Here is a 21,404-nt window from a genome sequence, read left to right on the forward strand (position 1 = left end):
CACGTCAAATCAAAGCAAAGACAATTTCACAGCAATTTGAATTGATTGATTTCATATCGACACCACCACAACCATGTCTAGGAGTCGACAGTTAAGGCAGAATAAAGTGGAGTCTGTCCATCATGAGCATGACGATGATGATATTGAAGAATCATTAATCAGTCAATTCGAGACTACTTTAACTATTCGACCTACTGCCAATGATGAAGTTGAAGATATTTCAATTGATCATACCGTGTTAAATAACAACACTACTTTCAATTACACTCGTGATCAAAGTATAGTGGATATTGATGAATTAGAAGAAGAAGAATTGATTCTGGAACAAATACCGAAATTCAAAACTAATAGAAGATATAGCTTACTACCTAAACATGCCACGAAATCAAATGGTAGAACAACTTCAACATCCCCTCCTCCGCCACCATCATCAGCACTGGCAAAATTAAAGAAATCTCCCAGTCCAGGATTGGAAGACTATTATACCAAAGATAAAATTGATCCCAAATATGAATCAATCTTAAAACCATCATTCTTGATCGATCATTCCTTACAGAGATTTAATAAAGCGTATAATGATTTCTTAGATTCAAATCCTCATATCTCCACTGAATCTCCTCGATATATAAAAGAGCACGAAAAGACATTAGTGATATTATCACCTTACTCACCTGAACATGCATTTGGAAGAAATTGGGTTTCAAAATCATATCTTTCAACTATTTTTGAAAGACCCCAAAGATTATTAGCATCATGTATTGGGGTAGCATCAGCTTTAACCATGTATCCATTCTATTATAAGATCATTAATTCAAATAAGAAAAGTTCATTATTTTCATCTCATGTCAGGAAAATCCATGGAAAGAATTGGCCCAAGAAATTATTTGAATTATGTTTGGAAAGTCATGAGAAATTACAAAAGGATGAATTGGAAGTTCCAGAAGATTGGAATACCGGTGATATTTATTTAAACCCCAAGACCATAAATGCTATTGAAGGAGTTATTGGAACGATTGAAACCGCAGTGGATTCACTTTATAACTTTGAACAAGAGAAATTGAAAACCAATCATAATCTTGCCTTTGTAGTGATTCGACCACCTGGTCATCATTCTCATGCATGTTTACCCAGTGGATTTTGTCTTTTAAACAATGTTCAAATCGGGATCGAATTTGCCTTTGAAAAATATGGTGTAAGTCATTGTGTGATTTTAGATATTGATTTACATCATGGAGATGGATCTCAAGATATTTGTTGGGAAAGAGCTGGTTTCCATGGTGATTATGGTCAAACTGAAGATGATGAATTAGATCCAAAATCAAATCCAAGAAATGAATATGGTAAACGATTCGCTACCTATCCTAAAGTAGGATATTTCTCATTACATGATATTAAATCATATCCTACTGAATTTGGTTATGCTACAAAGGAAAATATTAAAAATGCATCAACATGTATCATGGATCATGATTTAAATATTTGGAATGTTCATTTACAAGAATGGAATAATGAAGAAGAATTTTATAAACATTATCAAACTCGATATGTGACGATTTTAAATCGTGCCAATCAATTTTTAAATTCAGCAAAAAAACAATATGAACAAGAATATGAACAATATTTGATTGATTTAAATAAATATAATAAATACTTAGTCAAGCCTCATTTATATCAAGATCCAGTTGACAAACCCATCCCTCCTATGCCATTCAAACCTTTGATAACCATCTCAGCTGGATTTGATGCTTCAGAGTATGAAAATCCTCAAATGCAAAGACATGGAATCAATGTTCCTACTTCATTTTACGCTACATTTACTAAGGATGTGGTTAAGTTAGCTAAGATCCATACTAATGGGAAAGTTATATCATTTTTAGAAGGTGGATATAGTGATGGAGCCTTATCGACCGGGATCTTTTCTCATTTGATTGGATTAATCAATGATGATGAAGTTAGTTGGAATCAAACTTGGGGTTTAGAACAAGTTATGAAAGAATTAGTGAAAGGATGTAAGAAGACTTGGACTCCATATAAGAAACCACAAAGTGATATTACCATTTGGGCTAATGAGGTGATTAAATTAGGTAGATCCATGATGCCTAATGCTATTTTACCTACTAATTATATTTATCAATATCAAGAAGATCTAAAACAACAGCAACAATTTGCAGAATTACAAAAGGTTCAACAACAATTAGCAGATGATGGTGAGCCAGTAAATAAAATGGTTAAAGAAATCATGGATTATCATCATCCAAACCGAGTACTGGAAGTCTCCCAAAGTCCATTAAAGACCGACCCCCAAGACGATAGAAAGATTATGAGACATACAAGATCATATTATAAGAAATTAGCTACTGCTCAAAAGCAACAACAAATCCAAGAAGAGTCGGCATTAAATGGACTTCCCAAGTATAAATAGGACTTTAATGATATTTTTTGCCATCATAGCTACATATACATACTACATATTCATCTACATATACATAGTGCATATAATATATAACCAACCATCCCCCATTCGTGATAACTAACTTACACTTTAGATTTGATAAAGCCTTACGTTAAACCAGGCTAGATCCTGCATAAAGTGGTTGAAGATTATTTTTATTTCTTAATTGGGTAATACTTCTATTTTGACAGCAAGAACTCTGTTTAAACTGGTATACATAGATTATAGAGGATAAGTGAAGTAGTACAATATTGTAATAGATCATAAACATAGTCAAATACTACAAAAAATGGTTATAAATAGTGAAATTTGGATCAAAAGATTATTGAAACATTTCCTAATCGGTATAAATGTCGCATAACATTCTAAAAAAAGTTAATCTCGTTTTTACTAATTAGGAAATTAAACCTGTTATAAGTTAAAGTAGGTACCACGTATGGGAACAAGCAAGAGAAGATTATAAAGAGAAGAAGTCTTGTGATTGGAATGAGGATCATTATAGACATGATCTACGAACTATAGTTAAACAAGCCCACTTTTAATTACCTCATCTGGAATGGTAGCATATTATATAATGGGTCTGTGTCAGCCCTATCAACTATAACCGTACGACATTTACTCTCAAAAAAATAAATACGACATTACTTCAAACACGAAACAGGATTTTCAATATTCACAATAAAGTCAATTCCATCAATAATAGTAAATGGCAACCAATCCTTTGATCAATTAGGTTTAGACCAACTATCATCAATCATTCATCCTTCGTCGTCATCTCTGGTATCAGATCATAGTAGCAGCACATTCCATCAATTCTTATCTGGTGTTCATGAAGTAAAGGCGTCACCTGCTGCCTATACCAAATAATTTTATACGAGTATCGTCTAATTTGAATCACCATTATTACATTCCTTTCAACTCTCCAACTTAAATATTATCATCCTTGGCGTGTCCTATATCATCGTCATTAATCTTATTGTGATCTAAACCGTAATAGATTACTTTCAATATGACTGAAGCTACCATGGCTTCTCATCAAACCATACCAACGAGTATAACTACAAATACAACTACAAGTACATCAACTAATGCTCGTAAGCGAAATCCCCCTCAAAACTTACCTCCATCACATCCTAAATTCGATAGATCTGAATTAACAGATTCTGAATTCATAGAACAATTGTTATTTGAAAATAGAGAATTACAGGCGATATTAATTAATAAAGATAAAAAAATATCTGAATTAACAGAAGCTTCGAAATTAAACTATCTTTTACCTCATATAAGTCATAATAATCATAGTACTTCATCTTTTGATACAGCAAAATCGTCTCGTGATGAAACTCCAGAAGTTAAACCAATAACTATAGAGACAGTTAAAGCTATCACTCCTTCATCTACATCACTTAAATTAATCAATACTTCCAATAATGTAGATAGAACCATTAGTAGATCTCCACTTCCATTAACTCCTACTGAAGAAATACCAATCATTGAACCAACGGAAATCCCATCAAGATCATCACGAAGAAGACGTAATTCAAATGAAAAATCTATTCCAGATACAACTGATTCAAATACGTCACCTTCATTAAGTGTACCCAATTCATCATCAAACATAAGTAATTTATCATCTTCAACTTCATTTGGTAAGAATTTAGATGATAAGACTATCATCCTAAATGGTAATACTACTAATAATAACATTCAAGACTTTAAAAAAGACAATTCAATTACACCAAGTTTACACCTCAATACATCAAACAGTAATGTATCATCAACTGCTAGACCTCCTTTAAATGGTCAGTCATCATCATCTACAACACCTACAAGTAATCATAGTTCATTAACTCCTATAACGATCAATAATAGTAACAATAGTAACAGTAATAATAATAGTCTTTCCAACCCCATTGATATTAATCAATCACCATATTCACATCCTAAAGGCAATACTGGACTTAGTAGTTCTTATAAATCAAAAATAAAATTACCTCCTACTTTACAAAATCAAACTTCCCGTACCGGCTTAAATTCTCCCGATCAAACTTATATTCAAAATCCAACTCCAAATTCAAATCCATCATATGGTTCTATACCATCACAAACATTTTCATCTCAATCCAATTTACCCCAACCACAAACAGTATCATATGAACCAGAACCAGTTGGTTTGAAATCACCTGCTGCATTTGAATTAAATACAGTATTGGCAACTCAAAGTGGTACTAGTCCTAATCCAAGTAATTATAAATTCTCACCAGTATCTCAATCTACTACTCAGTTCAATGGTGGCAGTGAAGTTAGTAGTTTAAAGAGAGCACCTACTACTCCTGATGTGATATCAGCTGGTAAATTCAATATGAAATTGAATGATATACCGAATCCTGCCTTGGATGTTGATAGTCGTAGTTTTATTTCATCTCCTGTACAAGGTTCATTCACTCATTCTCAAAAGAGTCCAGGACAATTAAGTTCCCATAGAATGGATAATAATGATGTATTAAGAACTCCATTAACTACTGAATTTGATTCTCAAAGTAAATTCTCAGCTCAAACTCCAGGATCAAGTTTTAATGTATTGGGTACGCCAAAACATGAAGATGATGCTAAATTAGTTATTAAACCTGAAGAATTTGGAGTCATAAATTTGATTGTGGCCAGTACGATTTCTGTCCCTACTCAAAAGAAAACCGATGATCCAAATGTGACAATCTCTATTAATGATAAAGAATCAGGTCAAGAAATGTGGAGAATTAGAAAGACTTATTCACAGTTAGTGGCATTTGATAATGAAATAAGACCAGTGGTTCAATATTTTGGATTACCTACTTTACCTGATAAATCAGTATTCCTTGCAACTGCACCTAGTAAGATCGATCAAAGAAGAGTGGCATTACAAGGCTATTTCAAATCGATATTCCATATGCCTCATATTCCTCAACTGATTATTTATAGAATCTGTAAGTATATCTCACTTGATATAATATCACCATTGGATGATTATAAGAGTGGAGCAAGAAAGGAAGGTTATTTAGTTCGTCGTTATAAAGGATTAGGAAGTTCATGGAAAATTAGATGGTGTCAAGTTGATGGTCCAGCTTTAGAAATTTATGAATTCCCAGGTGGACCATTAGTTGAACAAGTTAAATTAAAAGGAGCTCAAATCGGTACTCAATCTCAAGATTCAGTGGCAGAAGATAAAGGTTATAGACATGGATTTTTAATTATTGAACAACAAAAATCATCGAAATTATCTTCATCCTTACCTAAGTATTTCTTCTGTTGTGAAGATGATACTGAACGTGATGCATGGGTAGCAGCCTTAGTTGAATTTAGTGATGTTAATGGTATCAATGATACTGCCAATATTTCTACTGAATCAGAAGATTTTGTCGATACGCTTGGATCAAGATATCCTGATGAACTTGAAGTTAGTTCAAGAAAATATACCAATGGATCATATTCTCTGAATAGTAAATATTCAAACGATCAAGCTTCATATACTACTAGTACATCACTAGAGGATAAAGAAATTAAAGATGCTAAGAAACATAAAATGAGAAGTATATTTCAATTCGGGAAAAAGAATTCATCTCAATTATCTACTGAGAATATATTGGATGAAGTTGATACATCAAGTATTGCTGCTCCTATACCTTCCAATACTAATATGACTCATTCAACATCAGCCTTTGCACAATATTTAAATGAAATGCAATTAGAAAATGGATTAGCTAAATCGATTTTCGGTAGAGAACTTGAAGATGCCTATAATGTTTCTAATCATATTTATTTAAGTAAGAGTGTTCCAAGTATTATATATAGATGTTTGGATTATTTAACTCGAACTGGAGCTATTTATGAAGAAGGTATTTTCCGATTAAGTGGATCAGCTACTGCTATTCGACAATTAAAAGATCAATTTAATCATCAATATGATGTTGATCTTTCTGATTCTGAATTACATCCTGATATAAATACCGTGGCAGGACTTTTTAAAACTTATCTTCGAGAATTACCTACACCAATCTTAGGATTAAAGAATTATAACCATCTTCATAATGTGATATTACAGAATCAAACTTTACCACCTACATCCTTAGCCAATGTATTCCGAGATTATTTTAATGATCTTTCAAATGTGGATGAAATTCATTATGATATATCATATGTGATATTTAAATTCTTAACTCAAATCATTGCTCAAAATCAAAACAATAGAATGAATTTAAGAAATGTTTGTATTGTTTTTTCACCTACCTTGAATATATCAGTGGAAGTCTTACGAGTATTTTTAGAAGATTTCGAATGTATTTTTGAAAATGGAAGTCCATTAGCAAATGAAAAGAGAGAAGTGTTAGATATTCATATTCCGAACTTTTAATCATCCCCCACACAACCACACGACCAAATACTCTTACGATTTATAGGTTATATTTTATTCTTTATCTGTATTTGTCAAAAAACTTTATTTTATTTCATTAATAAACAATCTGTATTATCAATCATATTAAAAATTTCCGTTTATTATTATTATTATTATTAGTATTTATGTACAATCTAAATAAAATGCAAAAGAACTTTTATCCAGAGTCTATTCATTTTGTTTATATATGCTTGGATTAATTGATTGATTCAATCTTGGAGCTTCACCTACATTATGTCTTCTCTTTCTAATCACATTTTCAATGAATGCTTCACCGGCTTTATATGAACTTCTTACTAATGGACCACTTGCCACATAAAGGAATCCCATTTCTAGAGCTTTATCTCTCCAATAATCGAATTTATCAGGAGTGATGTATTCCACTACTTTCATATGTCTCTTTGTTGGTCTCATATATTGACCGAATGTTACTACATCTGTACCGATTTCTCTTAAATCAGTTAAAGTTTGTAAGATTTGAGTATCAGTTTCTCCAAGTCCAAGCATTAAGGAAGTTTTGGTTATAAGGGTTGGTTTTGTCTTTTTGGCAGCTTCCAATACTGATAATGATTGACGATAAGTTGCTCTTCTATCTCTGACATATGGAGTTAAATCTTCCACGGTTTCAAGATTATGAGCATAAACATCTAATCCAGATTTAGCTAATAAAGAAGCCATATCTAAATCCCCTCTGAAATCACCACTTAATACTTCAACTAAGATTTGAGGTGCTTTTTGTTTTATTTTCATCACAGTTTCAGCTAAATGATTAGCACCACCATCGATTAAATCATCTCTATCAACAGTAGTCAACACCACATAACCTAATCCCCATCTACTAATAGCTTCAGCAGTGTTTTCTGGTTCCATTGGATCAGGCTTAGCTGGGTTTCTATCTGTTTTAACAGAACAGAATCTACATCCTCTAGTACAAGTATCACCTAAAAGCATGATAGTAGCGGTTGCTTCTGATTTTTTCCCACCCCAACATTCACCAATATTAGGACATTTAGCTTCTTCACAAACAGTGGATAATTTCAATTCTCTGACATCTTTCTTGACATTATTAAAACTTTTCCCCTTAGGAATAGGCACTTTCAACCAACTTGGTAATCTTTGATCAGGATCTTTTCTAGCTAATTCCAAAGGATCAATAAGTTTTAATTTCTCAGCTGCATCTCCACTGACGAAATCATCAAATGAAGGACCTTTATTCAATGCATCGGTGAATTTCGTACTTTTCCTCCTTGGTTTTACTTTAGTTGTATCTGCTGAAGTAGCCAATGTACGGAATGATACTGTGGTTGATTGTGTAAGTGATTTGAATAATTGGTGGTGATGTTGATGCAGTATACTTCTTATCATGATTGGAATCGCGGGTGTTTTATATGTGATTGACGTGTGTTTGGATGAAGAATAACTATTTCAATTGAATCCACCAATAAATGAATGATCTAGATGGATAATTGAACTAAGTTATACAGCTATCTGGCAATGGTGGGAATCTAAGTTTGATTTGTAAAGAGAAAAATTTAACTCAGCTCAGAATATTTTGATCATGTGACCGATTTTCGACTCCTCTGAAGTTTACTTTTTTTTTGACTTCGAATTTACACCTCCGGGATCAGTATGAGGAGAGGAGTTAAAGTTAAGGAGATCATAACTATAACCATTTAAAAATGTTGGATTATTAATGTGTTATTATTATTATTGTACGTATATAGAATGAATAAAACTAGAAATTAATACAATTGGAAAAGTGTATGGATGAATATAAGGAAGGAGAGTCTTAACTAAACTAGAGTAAACGATGAATTTTATCATCTTTAAATTGGGATAAATTATCCAAGTTATCCCACCATTTAAATAAGAATGAATTACAGATTAATTTAAACCATGGAGTAAAGATTAATTTTTCATCTTCAAACATTTGTTTTAATTCATGTTTAGAAACGAATTTTTGATGAGATACTTCATTAAGATTTGGATTAATAGTGATATCATTGGCCGTTTTTAAGATTAAAATATAATCAATTTCATGTTCACCCCATTTTGAATCTGATTCTGAATTATTAGTAACCCCAGCATTACCTGCTTTATAATGAATTCTAGTTAAGAATTGGAAATTTTCTAATGGAGAATCATTATAAGGTATACCTAATTCATGATCTAATTTTCTTTGAGCAGCGTTTTTAACCCCTTCAATGGCATTATGTAATTGATTTAAATCATCTGAATTAGATGAAATACCTAATTCCTTTGGTACACATAAAGGATGAGAACAACATGTATTAGTCCACATACCAGGGAAAGTAATTTTTTCATCAGCTCTTTGTTGTAATAATAATTCATTATTTTCATTAAATAAAAACACAGAGAATGCACGATGTAATAAACCTTGATTTATATTATCCATAATATGACATAATTTCTTGGTCCCTGCTCCTAAAGGTTTATCATTATTGTCTAAGACAATACATAATTCTTCCATTAATTTGATTTGTTCTTCATCATGACCTTCAAAAAGGGATGAATCAGCATTGTCTTTAATGTCGGAGTTGGAGGTTGGAATACCTGATATTTTCTTTAAAGGAGTGATTTCAGGCCATTTATTTAAGATATCTTTATCGGTAAGACTTGCAACTAAGTTGGCGTATTCTGATGCAGTCATATGAACTAACTAACGAATGAACGAATGAAATGAGTGAGTGAGTGAGGAAGGAGTAAAAAAGTGAAAAGTCACGACTGAATGTCTATGATAAGATGAGATATGATTGAATAGATTTGGTTCAACTGGGATAGGAATAGTTGACCCTTGATGATGGGTTGGTTGAGTTGAATTGAATTGAAATTGACGTTTTAAAATTTTGGTATGCTTTATTTTAAAAAAGAAATTTTTTTTTTTTTTTTTTGTTTTGATTAAAATTTTGTCGCGTTTTTATTTATAAACGACAATTTATACGACAACTATAGCGACATTTGATACAGAGACATTTTTTCTCTGGTGCTACCAAATTAAATGAAATCAGAATCTATTGTTTATATGCAGTACATTACCATCACATGAGCTCATATCTATCAATCAGATATACTACTAATGGTATAAACGGTTGAGATTTAAGTTACTAAGGTTTGATTATATTATTATGACGAGGAGTTATTGATATGTTAATTAAAGGGGGTAACTATAACTAATTAGTCTAAGGCATGAATTAAATATAATTAAACAAGTATATTATTTAGTTAATTAGTTATGAGGTCATACAGTTAGTACTTGATCAACTCTTGTTACTATATATCTTATTAGTTAATCTTATTATAAGTTGAATATTTCATACCATTGTAACATACCTGTATTATATCATCTCATATCAATATATAAGTATTATACTGACTGATTGATAATTTGCAGTCTTAATAAATAATTATTGATCATAGTACACGACAGTTACAGATATGACACCTCACTGTTACATAGTTAATTATTCTCATAGTTAACACAGACAGACAGATAAATTTTTTTTTTTTTTTCAACGAACGACGATCAGAAATTTTTCAAAGTTTTGGCGGTGAGTGAGTGAGTGAGGTGTACAAATTTAATTTAATTTAATTTACAGCATTTCAACGAATATCATCATCTTTCTTCTTACACCATCACATCATCACTGTGTAGTATCATCTGATTCATCTCATCTCATCCATCCATCCATCCATCCATCAGTCAGGCATCTAACTGATCAATCAAATCAACCACTCTCATTCATTCCATTCAACTACTAGGTTAAACTTGAGGGCTTAAATCACCACTACTTTCACATTACCCTTTTCTCTTTCGTGCTGCTTCCCTACCTCCATTGATTCCTTGACAACTTATTATACAATATGTCTACTTCCACTAAATCTAACGGATCATCATCAACCACTAATGCCAACTCTGGCTTCACTGGTAAGTTCTTTAAACGTCCTGATGATAAAGCTTTGAAATCTCAAATTGATTCCATTAGAAATGAAATTAAAAAATTAGATCTTAGTAATGATGAATTAAATGCTCAAATTAATAAATCTCAAATTGATTCATCAACTAATGAAAAAAGAAATGATTTACAATCTCAATTGAAAACTTTAGTTTCAAAACAATCAACCATTAAAAATGAAAGAAATTTAATTAATGATCAAATTAAAAATATTGATACTCAATTAAAAAAGAAAATTACTGAAATTCAATTACAAACTTCAAAAAATCAATTTAAATCGGTCGATGAAATTGATAAAAGAATTGCTTATTTAGATAAATTAATTGGTAATGGAGATTTAAAATTAGCTGATGAAAGAAGATTTGTTAAAGAAATGTCTTCATTAAGAAAATTAAAAAAAGATTTTGGTCAAATTGAAAAAATTCAAGCTTTAATTGATTTAGATAAAGAAAAAATTCAAGATTTAAAAAAAAAATTAAATTCAATTGGTCAACCAAAAGAATTAGCTACTCAATATGATCAAATTCAAGCTGAATTAGATGCTATTAATAATGCTAATAAATCAGTGTTTGCTAAAAAGAATGATCTTATTAAAAAGAGAAATGATATTAGAAAACAAAAAGATGAAAAATATGATCAAATTAGATCTTTAAGAACTGCCTTTGATGAAGATTTTGCTAAATTTAAAAAAAATGTAGCTGATGAAAAGAAAAAGAGAGAAGAAGAAAATAAATTAAAATATCAACAAGAAAGACAATCAAGATTAAAAGAAGAAGCTGATAAACAATTATCGGAAGCTTCAATTCCTGCTTTCCAAACTGAAATTAATTCAATTCATAATTTATTATCTCATTTCGATCCTTCTTATACTAAACCATCTGCTACCACTACTAAAACTGATAATTTATCTACTACTTCAGCTACTACTAGAACTATTGAAATGCCAGCTGATATGGTTGTTTTAAAGAAAGATAGAGAAGATTTCTTTAAAGGAGCTAAGAAAATTGGTGGTACTGGTTCAAAAAAGAAATCTCAAAAGAAATTTACTGTTGATCCAGAAATCATTGTGGCTTTAAGTGATTTATCAATTCCTTTCCCAACTAAAGAAGATGATGTTCCTCAAACTATAACCATCTTAAAGGAAACCCTTACTGCTTTATCTGCCAAACAAGATGAACAAACTAAACTTAATATTGAAAAGGCTCAAGCTAGAATTGCTAAATTAGAAGCTGAAGCTGAAAAGGAAGATGCCGAAGAAGCTGCAACCAAGACTGAAACTGAACCTGTTGAAGAATCAAAGGAAGAAGAAGTCGAAGCAGTTGCTGAAGAAACTCCAGTTGAAACTGAAGATTAGTCTCGTCTAGTTCATTTTTTTCGTACGTGTTAATAACTATCCATCCCACTTATAAAATCACCCTCATCATGATTTTAATTAATTCCATTCGTAAATAGTTTGCTACAACCTACCTACCTTACCTTACCCTATCCTTACTAAAAATTTTACCTTTTTATAACTTTATTTTATCTTTATTTTATCTATCTTATTATTATCTTATATTATTTTAAAAAAGACTTACTTATTAAAAAAATTCTTATCCTTAATATACATATATTGCATTATATAAAATTTTGTCCATTGTTCGAATTCTTGTTGCTGCGAGATGCTTTTTTTTGCAGTCGTTTTTCGGCAGTATGAGCACTTATCGATGAATTTATTGAAATTTAATCTTAACCCCTTTTAAACTAGAATGAATATAGTTGATCACCGGGTAGACGTGGTTATTAAAGAGTTGAAAATTTCTCAGAGAGGATCAAAACAAATCAATTTTTCCAGAGTGTTTAGTAGTCAATTACAACAGATTGATTACGGCAATTTTAAGCGTAGAAAATAAAATTCAACACATATTTTACTATCACAACATCAGATAGATAACAACCGTGGATTACGATACTCAATTCCTTAAAGATCACTTTCGATCACTCCCTGATGACATCATAGTGGAAATCATCCAATCCCTCCCATTTCCCTTAAACGAATGTTTGATGAATACCAATGGATTCGAACAACAAGTGCATCAACGAATTTTGAAAGATATCATCATCTACATCCCTCCCTATCGCAGTTTTGAACCTAGTTATGGATCATCATTAGGTAAACCATACTTAATCTAAACTAATGTACTGTAGTTGAAGTGGTTGATCAATACTCGTTACCCGTAAATCTGTGTTTCCAGTATCTCTGGAGAAAACCATTTTTTGCATATCATTTTAGGAAATTATAATTTTGCAATTTATATCCAAGCATGATAAAGATTGAACACGATTCTATGAAACCATATAAATTGATTAATTTCCCTTAGATTTGTTTAGCATAGTTCTTTGATTAGCATGTAACTAGAAGATGGAATACAATACTCAATTTCTTACAAACTACTTCCCATTACTCCCTAATGATATCGTAATCGATATCATTCAATCACTTCCTCTTTTATTAATCGAAGAATTAATGAATTCCGATGTATTTGATCAACAAGTATACTACCAGATATTAAAAGATATCATTGTCTACATACCTACAGGCCACACTCGTGAACCTACTAGCTTAGGATCAATGGTAGGTAAACCTTACCCAACATCGACTTATGCTTATGACCCCAATTTAAGATTGGATACTTTGCCATTACATTTCACGCCTCGGTGTATTCATATTCAAGGAAGTCATTATAAAGTTATGCGTTATATAATGCAACATTATCTATATTTATCCAAAATTGAAGATATAAAAATTTCAATAGTTAAGGATTTAAAACCACTATTCAGAGGTGGTATTTCTTCAAAAATTATTCAACTTCCTAATTTATCATTGTTGGATATTTGGATTAGGAAAGAGGCAGAAAAAGTTAGAATCCCTATTAATATTAGATGTAAGAGTGATTTGAATGATTTAAAAAGGTTTGCCAAAATATTGAATAAACCTCAAGCTTTAGATCAAGTCATAGAGAATTCACCAATGTCTACTTCGACTTTAGAATTTGAGGACATGAAGATTGAATATCATTTAGATCATTTGATTAATCTCATATCACTTTCATTAAATAGGGTAGAATTGAAATCTATGAAGTATTTACCAAAATCATTAGAACACTTGATGATACTTCTGTGTGATTTTACAGGCATAATGGATCAATATTCTTGGCCCCCGAATATGAAATCAATTCACATAGAGAGAACTCCATTGAGTGATACCCATTTAATGAGATTATCCCATTGGCCAAATAAATTGAAAAATTTAGCTTTGATAGGAACCAGATTCGAACGGTATGGTAGTTTAGGTATTCTACCTCCAAATTTGGAATATCTAGATCTCACTTCAACACGAAATATGATTTTAATTGATGAACAAGATAATTTCTCATTTCCAGAATCAATAAAAATATTAAGGATATCTGGTATTAAATTCTTTGATAATTCAAATTTTGAGATTCAATTTCCTGCAAATTTATATAGATTGCAAATTTCAGAATATTTATCATCTTTAAGATGGCAATTCTTACCGACTTCATTAACACATTTAGAATTGGAATATGGTATTGATCATAACGATTTTCTTGTGTATAATAATTCTTCCTTAAATAAGAATTGGCAAAAGTTTACAAATTTAACCCATTTAAAATTAAGATGTTGTGGGAAAATAGGATTAATGAATTGGCTTCCACCTAAAAGCTTGAAATATTTAGATCTAAAAAGTGCATCAATCGATAGTTTGGATGTGGCCTTGTTTAAAGAAGAGAACAAAAAATACACGAATAGTCTAATTATACTTGATCTCGCTTTATCTTATATCAAAAATAAAAATATTTCTCCTAATTTTTACTTACCAGCAAATCTTCATCAGTTTATTCTAGCTTGCACGGGCCTTAATTTAAATGATTTCCCTAAAAGTTGTAGGTATAAGATTGTAAGTGATTAATCCCCAATATATTATGATTGGTTTGAAATGAAGACATGAAACCAATTTTAATAGGTAAATAAAGCTAATCAAAAGATATCTCATCGTAATTATAATAGTAATCTAGCAGTCACTTATTTCAACTAATATACCCTGGGCCAATATATATTTTCAAAACTAAAATTAGACTTAAATAATTTTTAAAAGTTGCTGTTGAACTGTAAGTTTTTAAAACCCAAATTCTTCTATTTTATTGAAACTTGGGTTTATGACTCTGAAGTCCATTAAATCTGACTTTTATCATTAAGCAGAATATTATACATAGATTTCTATATACGTACTCTATGGCATAGATTATTTGTAAAGCCTATTACAAGATGGCAGATCTAAGATTCGACATTTTGGGAGAAAGAACTCATTAATTTAAAACACCTCATAGCTACTAAGACATTATTACATCAATCCGGTATTAATAATTGGGTTCTTCTTAAGAGTATAAAATACTTAGATTTGAATTCAACCCAAATTGCTTATTGCCATATTCAAGGAATCTAATAAACATACACTAATAATCTTATCTTATTCTTTGTCAATAGAAATCCTCCTCCCATTTTTCACTTCTTCATTTTATTCTAGCAGGTACTCACCTTGATTTGAACCTGTTCCCAAAGAGTTGTAGACATAAGATCGTAACCAAGACATTCAAAACATTTGAAGCTGAGATAGGACATGAATGGTTTGAAAATATCTAGATAACTACATAATTATAATCGTAAAATAAAATAAAACAAGGAAAATACTATACATGTAACAATAAGACACAAATGACACATAAAACTGCATGTTCTGACATGTAGCATAGAGTAAGAAAGGTTTTGTGAGAGACGATAATTTTGGGAAAGTATAATTTTGCAATCATTTTCGAAGCATAATAGAACCTTAACTAGAATATAAACTCTTCGACTATTATACAAAATACTTTGATAATCATATAACTAAGAACATGGATTACAATACTCAATTTCTTACAAATTACTTTCGACTACTCCACAATGATATCATAATCGATATCATTCAATCACTTCCGCTTCCATTAATCGAATGTTTAATGAATACCAATGGGTTTGATCAACAAGTTTATTATCAAATCTTGGATGATATAATCATTGAAATAACAAAATTCAAAAATGCCAAACCGATTATTGGATCCAATTTAGGTCTGCCTTATCCAAGAACGTATGCTTGTTGACCTAAACTAAAATTGAAAGCTTGGCCATTACATTTCAATCCTCGTTGTATTCATATTTATGGAACTTATCATCAGGTAAAGTCTTATTTAATCCAGTATTCACAATACTTAACTACCATCAATGATATAAAAATTTCAATAATGATGGATTTACATCCAATATTAAAAGTAGGCATTCCCAGAAATATTATTCAACTTCCTAATTTAAAATTCTTCGAAATCGATTTTATGGTAAGAGGTAAAACGCTTCTTAATATTCCTTTTAATATTGGTGATAAGAGTGATTTAAATGACTTAAACCGATTTGCTATTAAATTGGGTAAACCTCGAAATTTAAATAAAGTTATAGAAAGTTTGCCGATACAAATTTCTACTATGATATTTAATTCAATGGTAGTTGACAATCATTTAGATCATTTTAGTAATCTAACATATATATCACTTGAAATGGTAGAATTAAAATCAATCAAATATTTGCCCAAATCCCTACAACATTTTAAAATGATTTCCAGTAGATTCAAAGGGGGGTTAGATCGTTTTTCTTGGCCACCCAATATGGATACGATTTACATTGAAGGAACGCCTATGAATGATGCTGATTTAGTAAAACTATCTCAGTGGCCAAATTATTTAACCAGCTTAGCTTTAATTGGAACTGGATTCGAAAAGTATGCCAGTTTGGGTATTTTACCTCCAAATTTGGTATATCTAAACGTAACTGGAAAATCAAATAAGATTGATCCTTTGATTAACGATCAAGGGCATTATTCGTTTCCAGAATCAATAAAACATTTGAAAATATCTGGTGTTAATTTCTTTGATTACCCTGATTGTGAAATTCAATTTTCTCCAAGGCTAGATACATTGCAAATATCAAAATGTTTTGAAACTTTAAAATGGCAAACTTTTCCGACTTCATTGACACATTTGCATTATTGCCCTGTAAGTGGTAAAGATAATTTGCTTGAATATAATAATGCTTTCTTAAATAAACATTGGCAACAATTAATTAATTTGACACATTTAAGATTGGAGAAGGTGGGTCATTCTGAGTTATCCGATTGGTTACCACCTAAAAATTTGAAATATTTAGATGTAAGTGATACAATAATTAGGAGTTTGGATATGGCAATGTTTAAGGAGGAGAACATGCAATATACTATGAATTTACGTAAATTAGACTTTTCTTATTCTGCAATAAGAAGTATTCCTTCAGAATTTTACTTACCTGAAAATATGTATCGGTTTATTCTAACAGGAGATTCAATTGACTTAAATCTTTTCCCTATGATACTTAGACATAAGGTCTTAAACAGGATACGCAAAACGAAAGGAAGATATTTTTAGGATCAAGCCGCTGAAAATAAACAATTAACATATACTTGATTTAAACTAATCCACTGTAGTTATTATCTGTAAAATGTATATTATCAAACAAATATCAAGCGTAAAACTCAGTATTTATGGAGCGAAAAGACTTTTGTGTGGTCCTTATTTTGGGAAACTATAATTTTGCAATCGTTTTTTTAAAGCATGCTCAAATCTGAATAAGAAAAATAGACATAATTTGACTAACTTCCCTTTTTTCCTTTATTCCAGATAACAGTTTCTGAAATCAATAAAGATGGATTATAATACTCAATTCCTTGCTAAATACTTTCTATCATTTCCAAATGATATCATAATTGACATTATTCGTTTAATTAAGTCACCTGAACTAATTGCATGTTTATTGAATACAAATGGGTTTGAAAAAATAGTTTATAAAGAATTCTTAAATCAAATTATCATTTGTAAAGATATAAAACTAAATTCTATATCTATAGGAACAACCCTAGGACATTGGTATGAACCATTTACTAAATATTTACCGGTTATATTACCAAATTGGCCATTATATATTAAGCCAAGAAGAGTCTATCTTGATGGGACTTTGAAAGAAATTAAACAGATTATATTCCAAAATCGTAAATACTTGAGATTAGTTAGAGAAATTCATATATCAATATCCATAGACTACAAAACTTTCGAAGACGCTCAAGGTCTTACTGAGGTGGCTCGATTTCCAAATGTTTCATTGTTTAAAATAAAGCTCAATTGGAATAATGATTCAGAACTTGTGTTGCATATTAGCACAGATGATTTAACAGATATATTATCATTCACTATGAAATTAGCTTTTAGGAAAACATTTCCTGCAATTATTAGCATATTACCTATTTCAATTGAATCTATTTATTTCAAATCTTTTAAGAAAATTCTGTTTGCTCATTTATATAATTTGAAAAGTTTATCACTTGAAAAGCTAACAGTTGAATTGGATAATGGAAGCTTCCCTGATTCGTTGGAAAGTATTATAATAAATGGAGATTGTGACAAGTTTATTGTAAATAATCATTTTGAATGGCCACCGAATATGACATCTATTGTTATTGAGAATACCCATATGAATGATGATAGGTTGTTGACACTTTCACAATGGCCTCTTTCATTAAAATCACTTAGTTTGAGAAATAATATGTTCTACCAAATTAGTAGTATAGACAAGTTACCACCAAGCTTAGAATATTTAGAAATAATTGCTGATGAATATGGTGTTTATAAGGAAAAAAGAATTGAATTTGAACCAGGAACTTTCAACGTTGGTTATCATATATTTCCAGAATCTTTAACAACTTTAAAATTAACTGGTGTAGTGTTTTATAAATTTCCTGAATTTTTATTTAGGTTTCCTGATCATCTTCAAAGATTAAAGATTTCACAAGGTTTAAAATCATTAAAATTTTGTATATTTCCAAGTTCCTTAACTCATTTAGATTTAAGTAAAAACAGTATATTTAGTTTGAGTAGCTATGATTGTCCAAATTTAAATAAAAATTGGCACCAGCTTGTGAATCTAAAGTGTCTTACAGCTTCCAAAACTTTAATATCTCTGTTTGGTATCATTAATTGGTTACCTCCTAAGAGTTTAAGATATCTTGATTTGAGCTCAACAAGGATTAATAATTTCAATATTGGGATTTTCAAACACTCAAAAAAAGAGTATACTAATAATCTAGTATCTATAAATCTTGCTTACTGTATTATTAATGATATACCTAATGATTTTCATTTACCTACTAATGTATTTGATTTTGGTCTAAGTAATGGGATCTATACCTTTATTGGTCTTCCGGTAACTATAAAAAATGAGAGAATAACCATAAATGTCATTCCATCTCCCAAAAAGTATCCTTTTAATCTAACTAACATGTTAATAGTTTAGAAAAACCCACTTTTAATTTCACACAATATATATTGCATAGAATTATTGCTCAATTTATTAAAATGCGGCAAGTTTAATTTTGCAGTAATAACTTCGCATAATAAAGGGATTGATATAAAATAGAGAATCGATTCAATGTTAAAAATGTAACCTCGTCATATCATTATCAAACCAATCAATAAGTAAAATGTCTAATGATAGACTGTTTCTTGGTCATTATTTCTTATTACTCCCTCATGATATCATAGTCGAGATCATATTGTTAACACCTAGTGGTTTAACATATTTCTTATTACACTCGGAAACTCTTAAACCAATCCTCAAACAACTTTTAGATCATCATATAATAACTTGTGAAAAAAATGGAAAAATGACAATGGGATTCAAGGTAAATAAACCCTATATACCATTCATTACCAATAAGCCAGAATTTGCTTTTACCATGCCTTCAATATTCCCGTTTAACGAAAAAATACGTCAATATTTCCCATATAAAATTTTTCATATTGAAGGACACATTAATCAATTAAAAAGGTATGGTTATTTTAAAATGAAAAGACTTAGAGTTTCAGTTTGTATTGAATTTGGTTCTCCATTACAAGCGAAACTGTTGGAGTGCTTTTACGCACCAGGTTTGGAATATTTTGAAATTTATATATACTCAAAGTCAAAGTTTCTAGCATTAACTTTCATAATCAAAACTGAGTCTCATTTAGCTAGCTTAAAAGAGTTTGGTGAGAGTTTAGGAAAGATTGAAGACTGGAAAAAATTGTTTAAAAGAATTCCTAAGTATGTACCTTGCCAGTCAATGAAGTGTGGAATAATAAAAAACGAAGCTTATATTGACAAATACATAGACAGTGAACTTTCCACCAATAAAATATTAAGTCATTTGAACCGTTGTGCTTTAAGAACATTTCATAATAATGATTTTGGAACTTTAGGGTATATACCAGAAGCATTATTGATTTTTTCATTTGAGGGAAGTAAATTTAACATTTCTCCAAATTTTAATTGGCCTCCAGCGTTACACTATATTTCAATTTATAATTCATCAATGGATGATAAAACTCTTTCTCGCTTATCAAGTTGGCCTTCACATTTACAATCATTGTTATTGGTTAATAATAGGTTTCTGAAGTTTAGCAGTATACTCAATTTACTGACTAATTTAGATATATTATGTATTGCTGCTGGAGTTATTGAAAGTGAAGATTCTGATAACATTAAATTCGGCGCAAATTCTCTAATTCGTTTCGATGTTAAAAATTTTGCTTCATGCTTGGATTGTCTCTTTCCTGATTCTTTATCAGCTCTTTTTTTGGATGGAATATCATTTAATGACGATCTTAATTACATCATTAAACTCCCATCAAAATTAAGAGATTTGGCTTTATCAAGAAGCGTGATATCTTTAAGTCAATTCATATTTCCAAGGTCATTAACAAATATAGACTTAACAGATAATAAATTAGTGAGTTTGTCGGACTATGATAATATAATGTTAGATAAGAGTTGGCAACAACTAACAAATTTAAAAGAGTTGATTTTGGGTAGAAACAAACTAAGTTCAGATGCGTTGAAAAATTGGTTACCACCTATCAACTTGCAAGTTTTGGAATTGAATTCAAATCAAATTGATAATTTGGATATTCCAATTTTTAAAGAAAGAATGAAACAACAAACTTGCAATCTAAGAAAAATCAATCTTGCCCAATGTAAAATTGTGGAAATTCCAGTTGACTTTTATTTGCCAGAGAATTTATGTTCATTGGATTTAACAGGTAATCCATTGAAGTCCATTCCTATGCAAGGACCTATTTCCCATGATACTTCATACGTAAGTATTATTATTGGAAATTCAATTATAAAGGTATATAAATGATTTTATTATATTTATAAATAAAAATAATAACTATTTTGAGTAGAACATAATCTATAGCGGAATATTTTGAGCGACTATGAATTTTGTGGAACATTTAATTTCGCAGTCATTCTTGAGCATACCAAATATCTATGACATAGTCCTATAAAATAGCAGAGTTTTAGAAGTAGGAAACCAAATTTAAGTTTTATACTTTCAGAC

General features: G+C 30.3%; 9 protein-coding genes across 9 annotated transcripts; 7 read left to right on the forward strand and 2 right to left on the reverse strand. All coding sequences in view use genetic code 12, as the record gives it.

Moving 5' to 3' along the window:
- Nucleotides 1-73: 73 nt before the first annotated feature.
- On the forward strand, nucleotides 74-2,422 carry HOS3 (histone deacetylase; the record flags this gene model as incomplete). The annotated part of the gene is made up of 3 exons (XM_064904869.1): nucleotides 74-392; nucleotides 435-2,182; nucleotides 2,213-2,422. The coding sequence occupies 3 exons, from the start codon at nucleotides 74-76 to the stop codon at nucleotides 2,420-2,422; spliced, it is 2,277 nt and encodes a 758-aa protein (XP_064763500.1).
- A 1,054-nt stretch (nucleotides 2,423-3,476) lies between these two features.
- Nucleotides 3,477-6,839, forward strand: BEM3 (Bem3p; the record flags this gene model as incomplete). Its single annotated transcript, XM_064904745.1, has 2 exons — nucleotides 3,477-4,473; nucleotides 4,621-6,839. 2 exons carry the CDS (start codon nucleotides 3,477-3,479, stop codon nucleotides 6,837-6,839), a joined length of 3,216 nt encoding a protein of 1,071 aa, XP_064763501.1.
- A 105-nt stretch (nucleotides 6,840-6,944) lies between these two features.
- LAB5 (putative lipoate synthase) lies at nucleotides 6,945-8,463 on the reverse strand. Its single transcript, XM_064909027.1, has one exon. It carries the CDS (start codon nucleotides 8,244-8,246, stop codon nucleotides 7,050-7,052), a length of 1,197 nt encoding a protein of 398 aa, XP_064763502.1. The 5' UTR covers nucleotides 8,247-8,463; the 3' UTR covers nucleotides 6,945-7,049.
- Nucleotides 8,463-9,762, reverse strand: IDI1 (isopentenyl-diphosphate delta-isomerase). The gene has a single exon (XM_064909022.1). It carries the CDS (start codon nucleotides 9,550-9,552, stop codon nucleotides 8,680-8,682), a length of 873 nt encoding a protein of 290 aa, XP_064763503.1. The 5' UTR covers nucleotides 9,553-9,762; the 3' UTR covers nucleotides 8,463-8,679.
- Nucleotides 9,763-10,763: 1,001 nt separating this feature from the next.
- Nucleotides 10,764-12,209, forward strand: BFR1 (Bfr1p; the record flags this gene model as incomplete). Its single annotated transcript, XM_064907912.1, has 1 exon — nucleotides 10,764-12,209. The coding sequence occupies one exon, from the start codon at nucleotides 10,764-10,766 to the stop codon at nucleotides 12,207-12,209; it is 1,446 nt and encodes a 481-aa protein (XP_064763504.1).
- Nucleotides 12,210-13,256: 1,047 nt separating this feature from the next.
- Nucleotides 13,257-14,825, forward strand: DFJ63DRAFT_311501 (uncharacterized protein; the record flags this gene model as incomplete). The annotated part of the gene is made up of 1 exon (XM_064905767.1): nucleotides 13,257-14,825. The coding sequence occupies one exon, from the start codon at nucleotides 13,257-13,259 to the stop codon at nucleotides 14,823-14,825; it is 1,569 nt and encodes a 522-aa protein (XP_064763505.1).
- Nucleotides 14,826-16,194: 1,369 nt separating this feature from the next.
- DFJ63DRAFT_311502 (uncharacterized protein) lies at nucleotides 16,195-17,400 on the forward strand (the record flags this gene model as incomplete). The annotated part of the gene is made up of 1 exon (XM_064905768.1): nucleotides 16,195-17,400. One exon carries the CDS (start codon nucleotides 16,195-16,197, stop codon nucleotides 17,398-17,400), a length of 1,206 nt encoding a protein of 401 aa, XP_064763506.1.
- Nucleotides 17,401-17,677: 277 nt separating this feature from the next.
- On the forward strand, nucleotides 17,678-19,318 carry DFJ63DRAFT_311503 (uncharacterized protein; the record flags this gene model as incomplete). The annotated part of the gene is made up of 1 exon (XM_064905769.1): nucleotides 17,678-19,318. The coding sequence occupies one exon, from the start codon at nucleotides 17,678-17,680 to the stop codon at nucleotides 19,316-19,318; it is 1,641 nt and encodes a 546-aa protein (XP_064763507.1).
- Nucleotides 19,319-19,505: 187 nt separating this feature from the next.
- On the forward strand, nucleotides 19,506-21,203 carry DFJ63DRAFT_311504 (uncharacterized protein; the record flags this gene model as incomplete). The annotated part of the gene is made up of 1 exon (XM_064905770.1): nucleotides 19,506-21,203. The coding sequence occupies one exon, from the start codon at nucleotides 19,506-19,508 to the stop codon at nucleotides 21,201-21,203; it is 1,698 nt and encodes a 565-aa protein (XP_064763508.1).
- Between the last annotated feature and the right edge of the window lie 201 nt (nucleotides 21,204-21,404).

Source organism: Scheffersomyces coipomensis, assembly GCF_036884675.1.
Source record: "Scheffersomyces coipomensis strain NRRL Y-17651 chromosome Unknown DFJ63scaffold_2, whole genome shotgun sequence".
NCBI classification, from domain to species: domain Eukaryota; kingdom Fungi; phylum Ascomycota; class Pichiomycetes; order Serinales; family Debaryomycetaceae; genus Scheffersomyces; species Scheffersomyces coipomensis.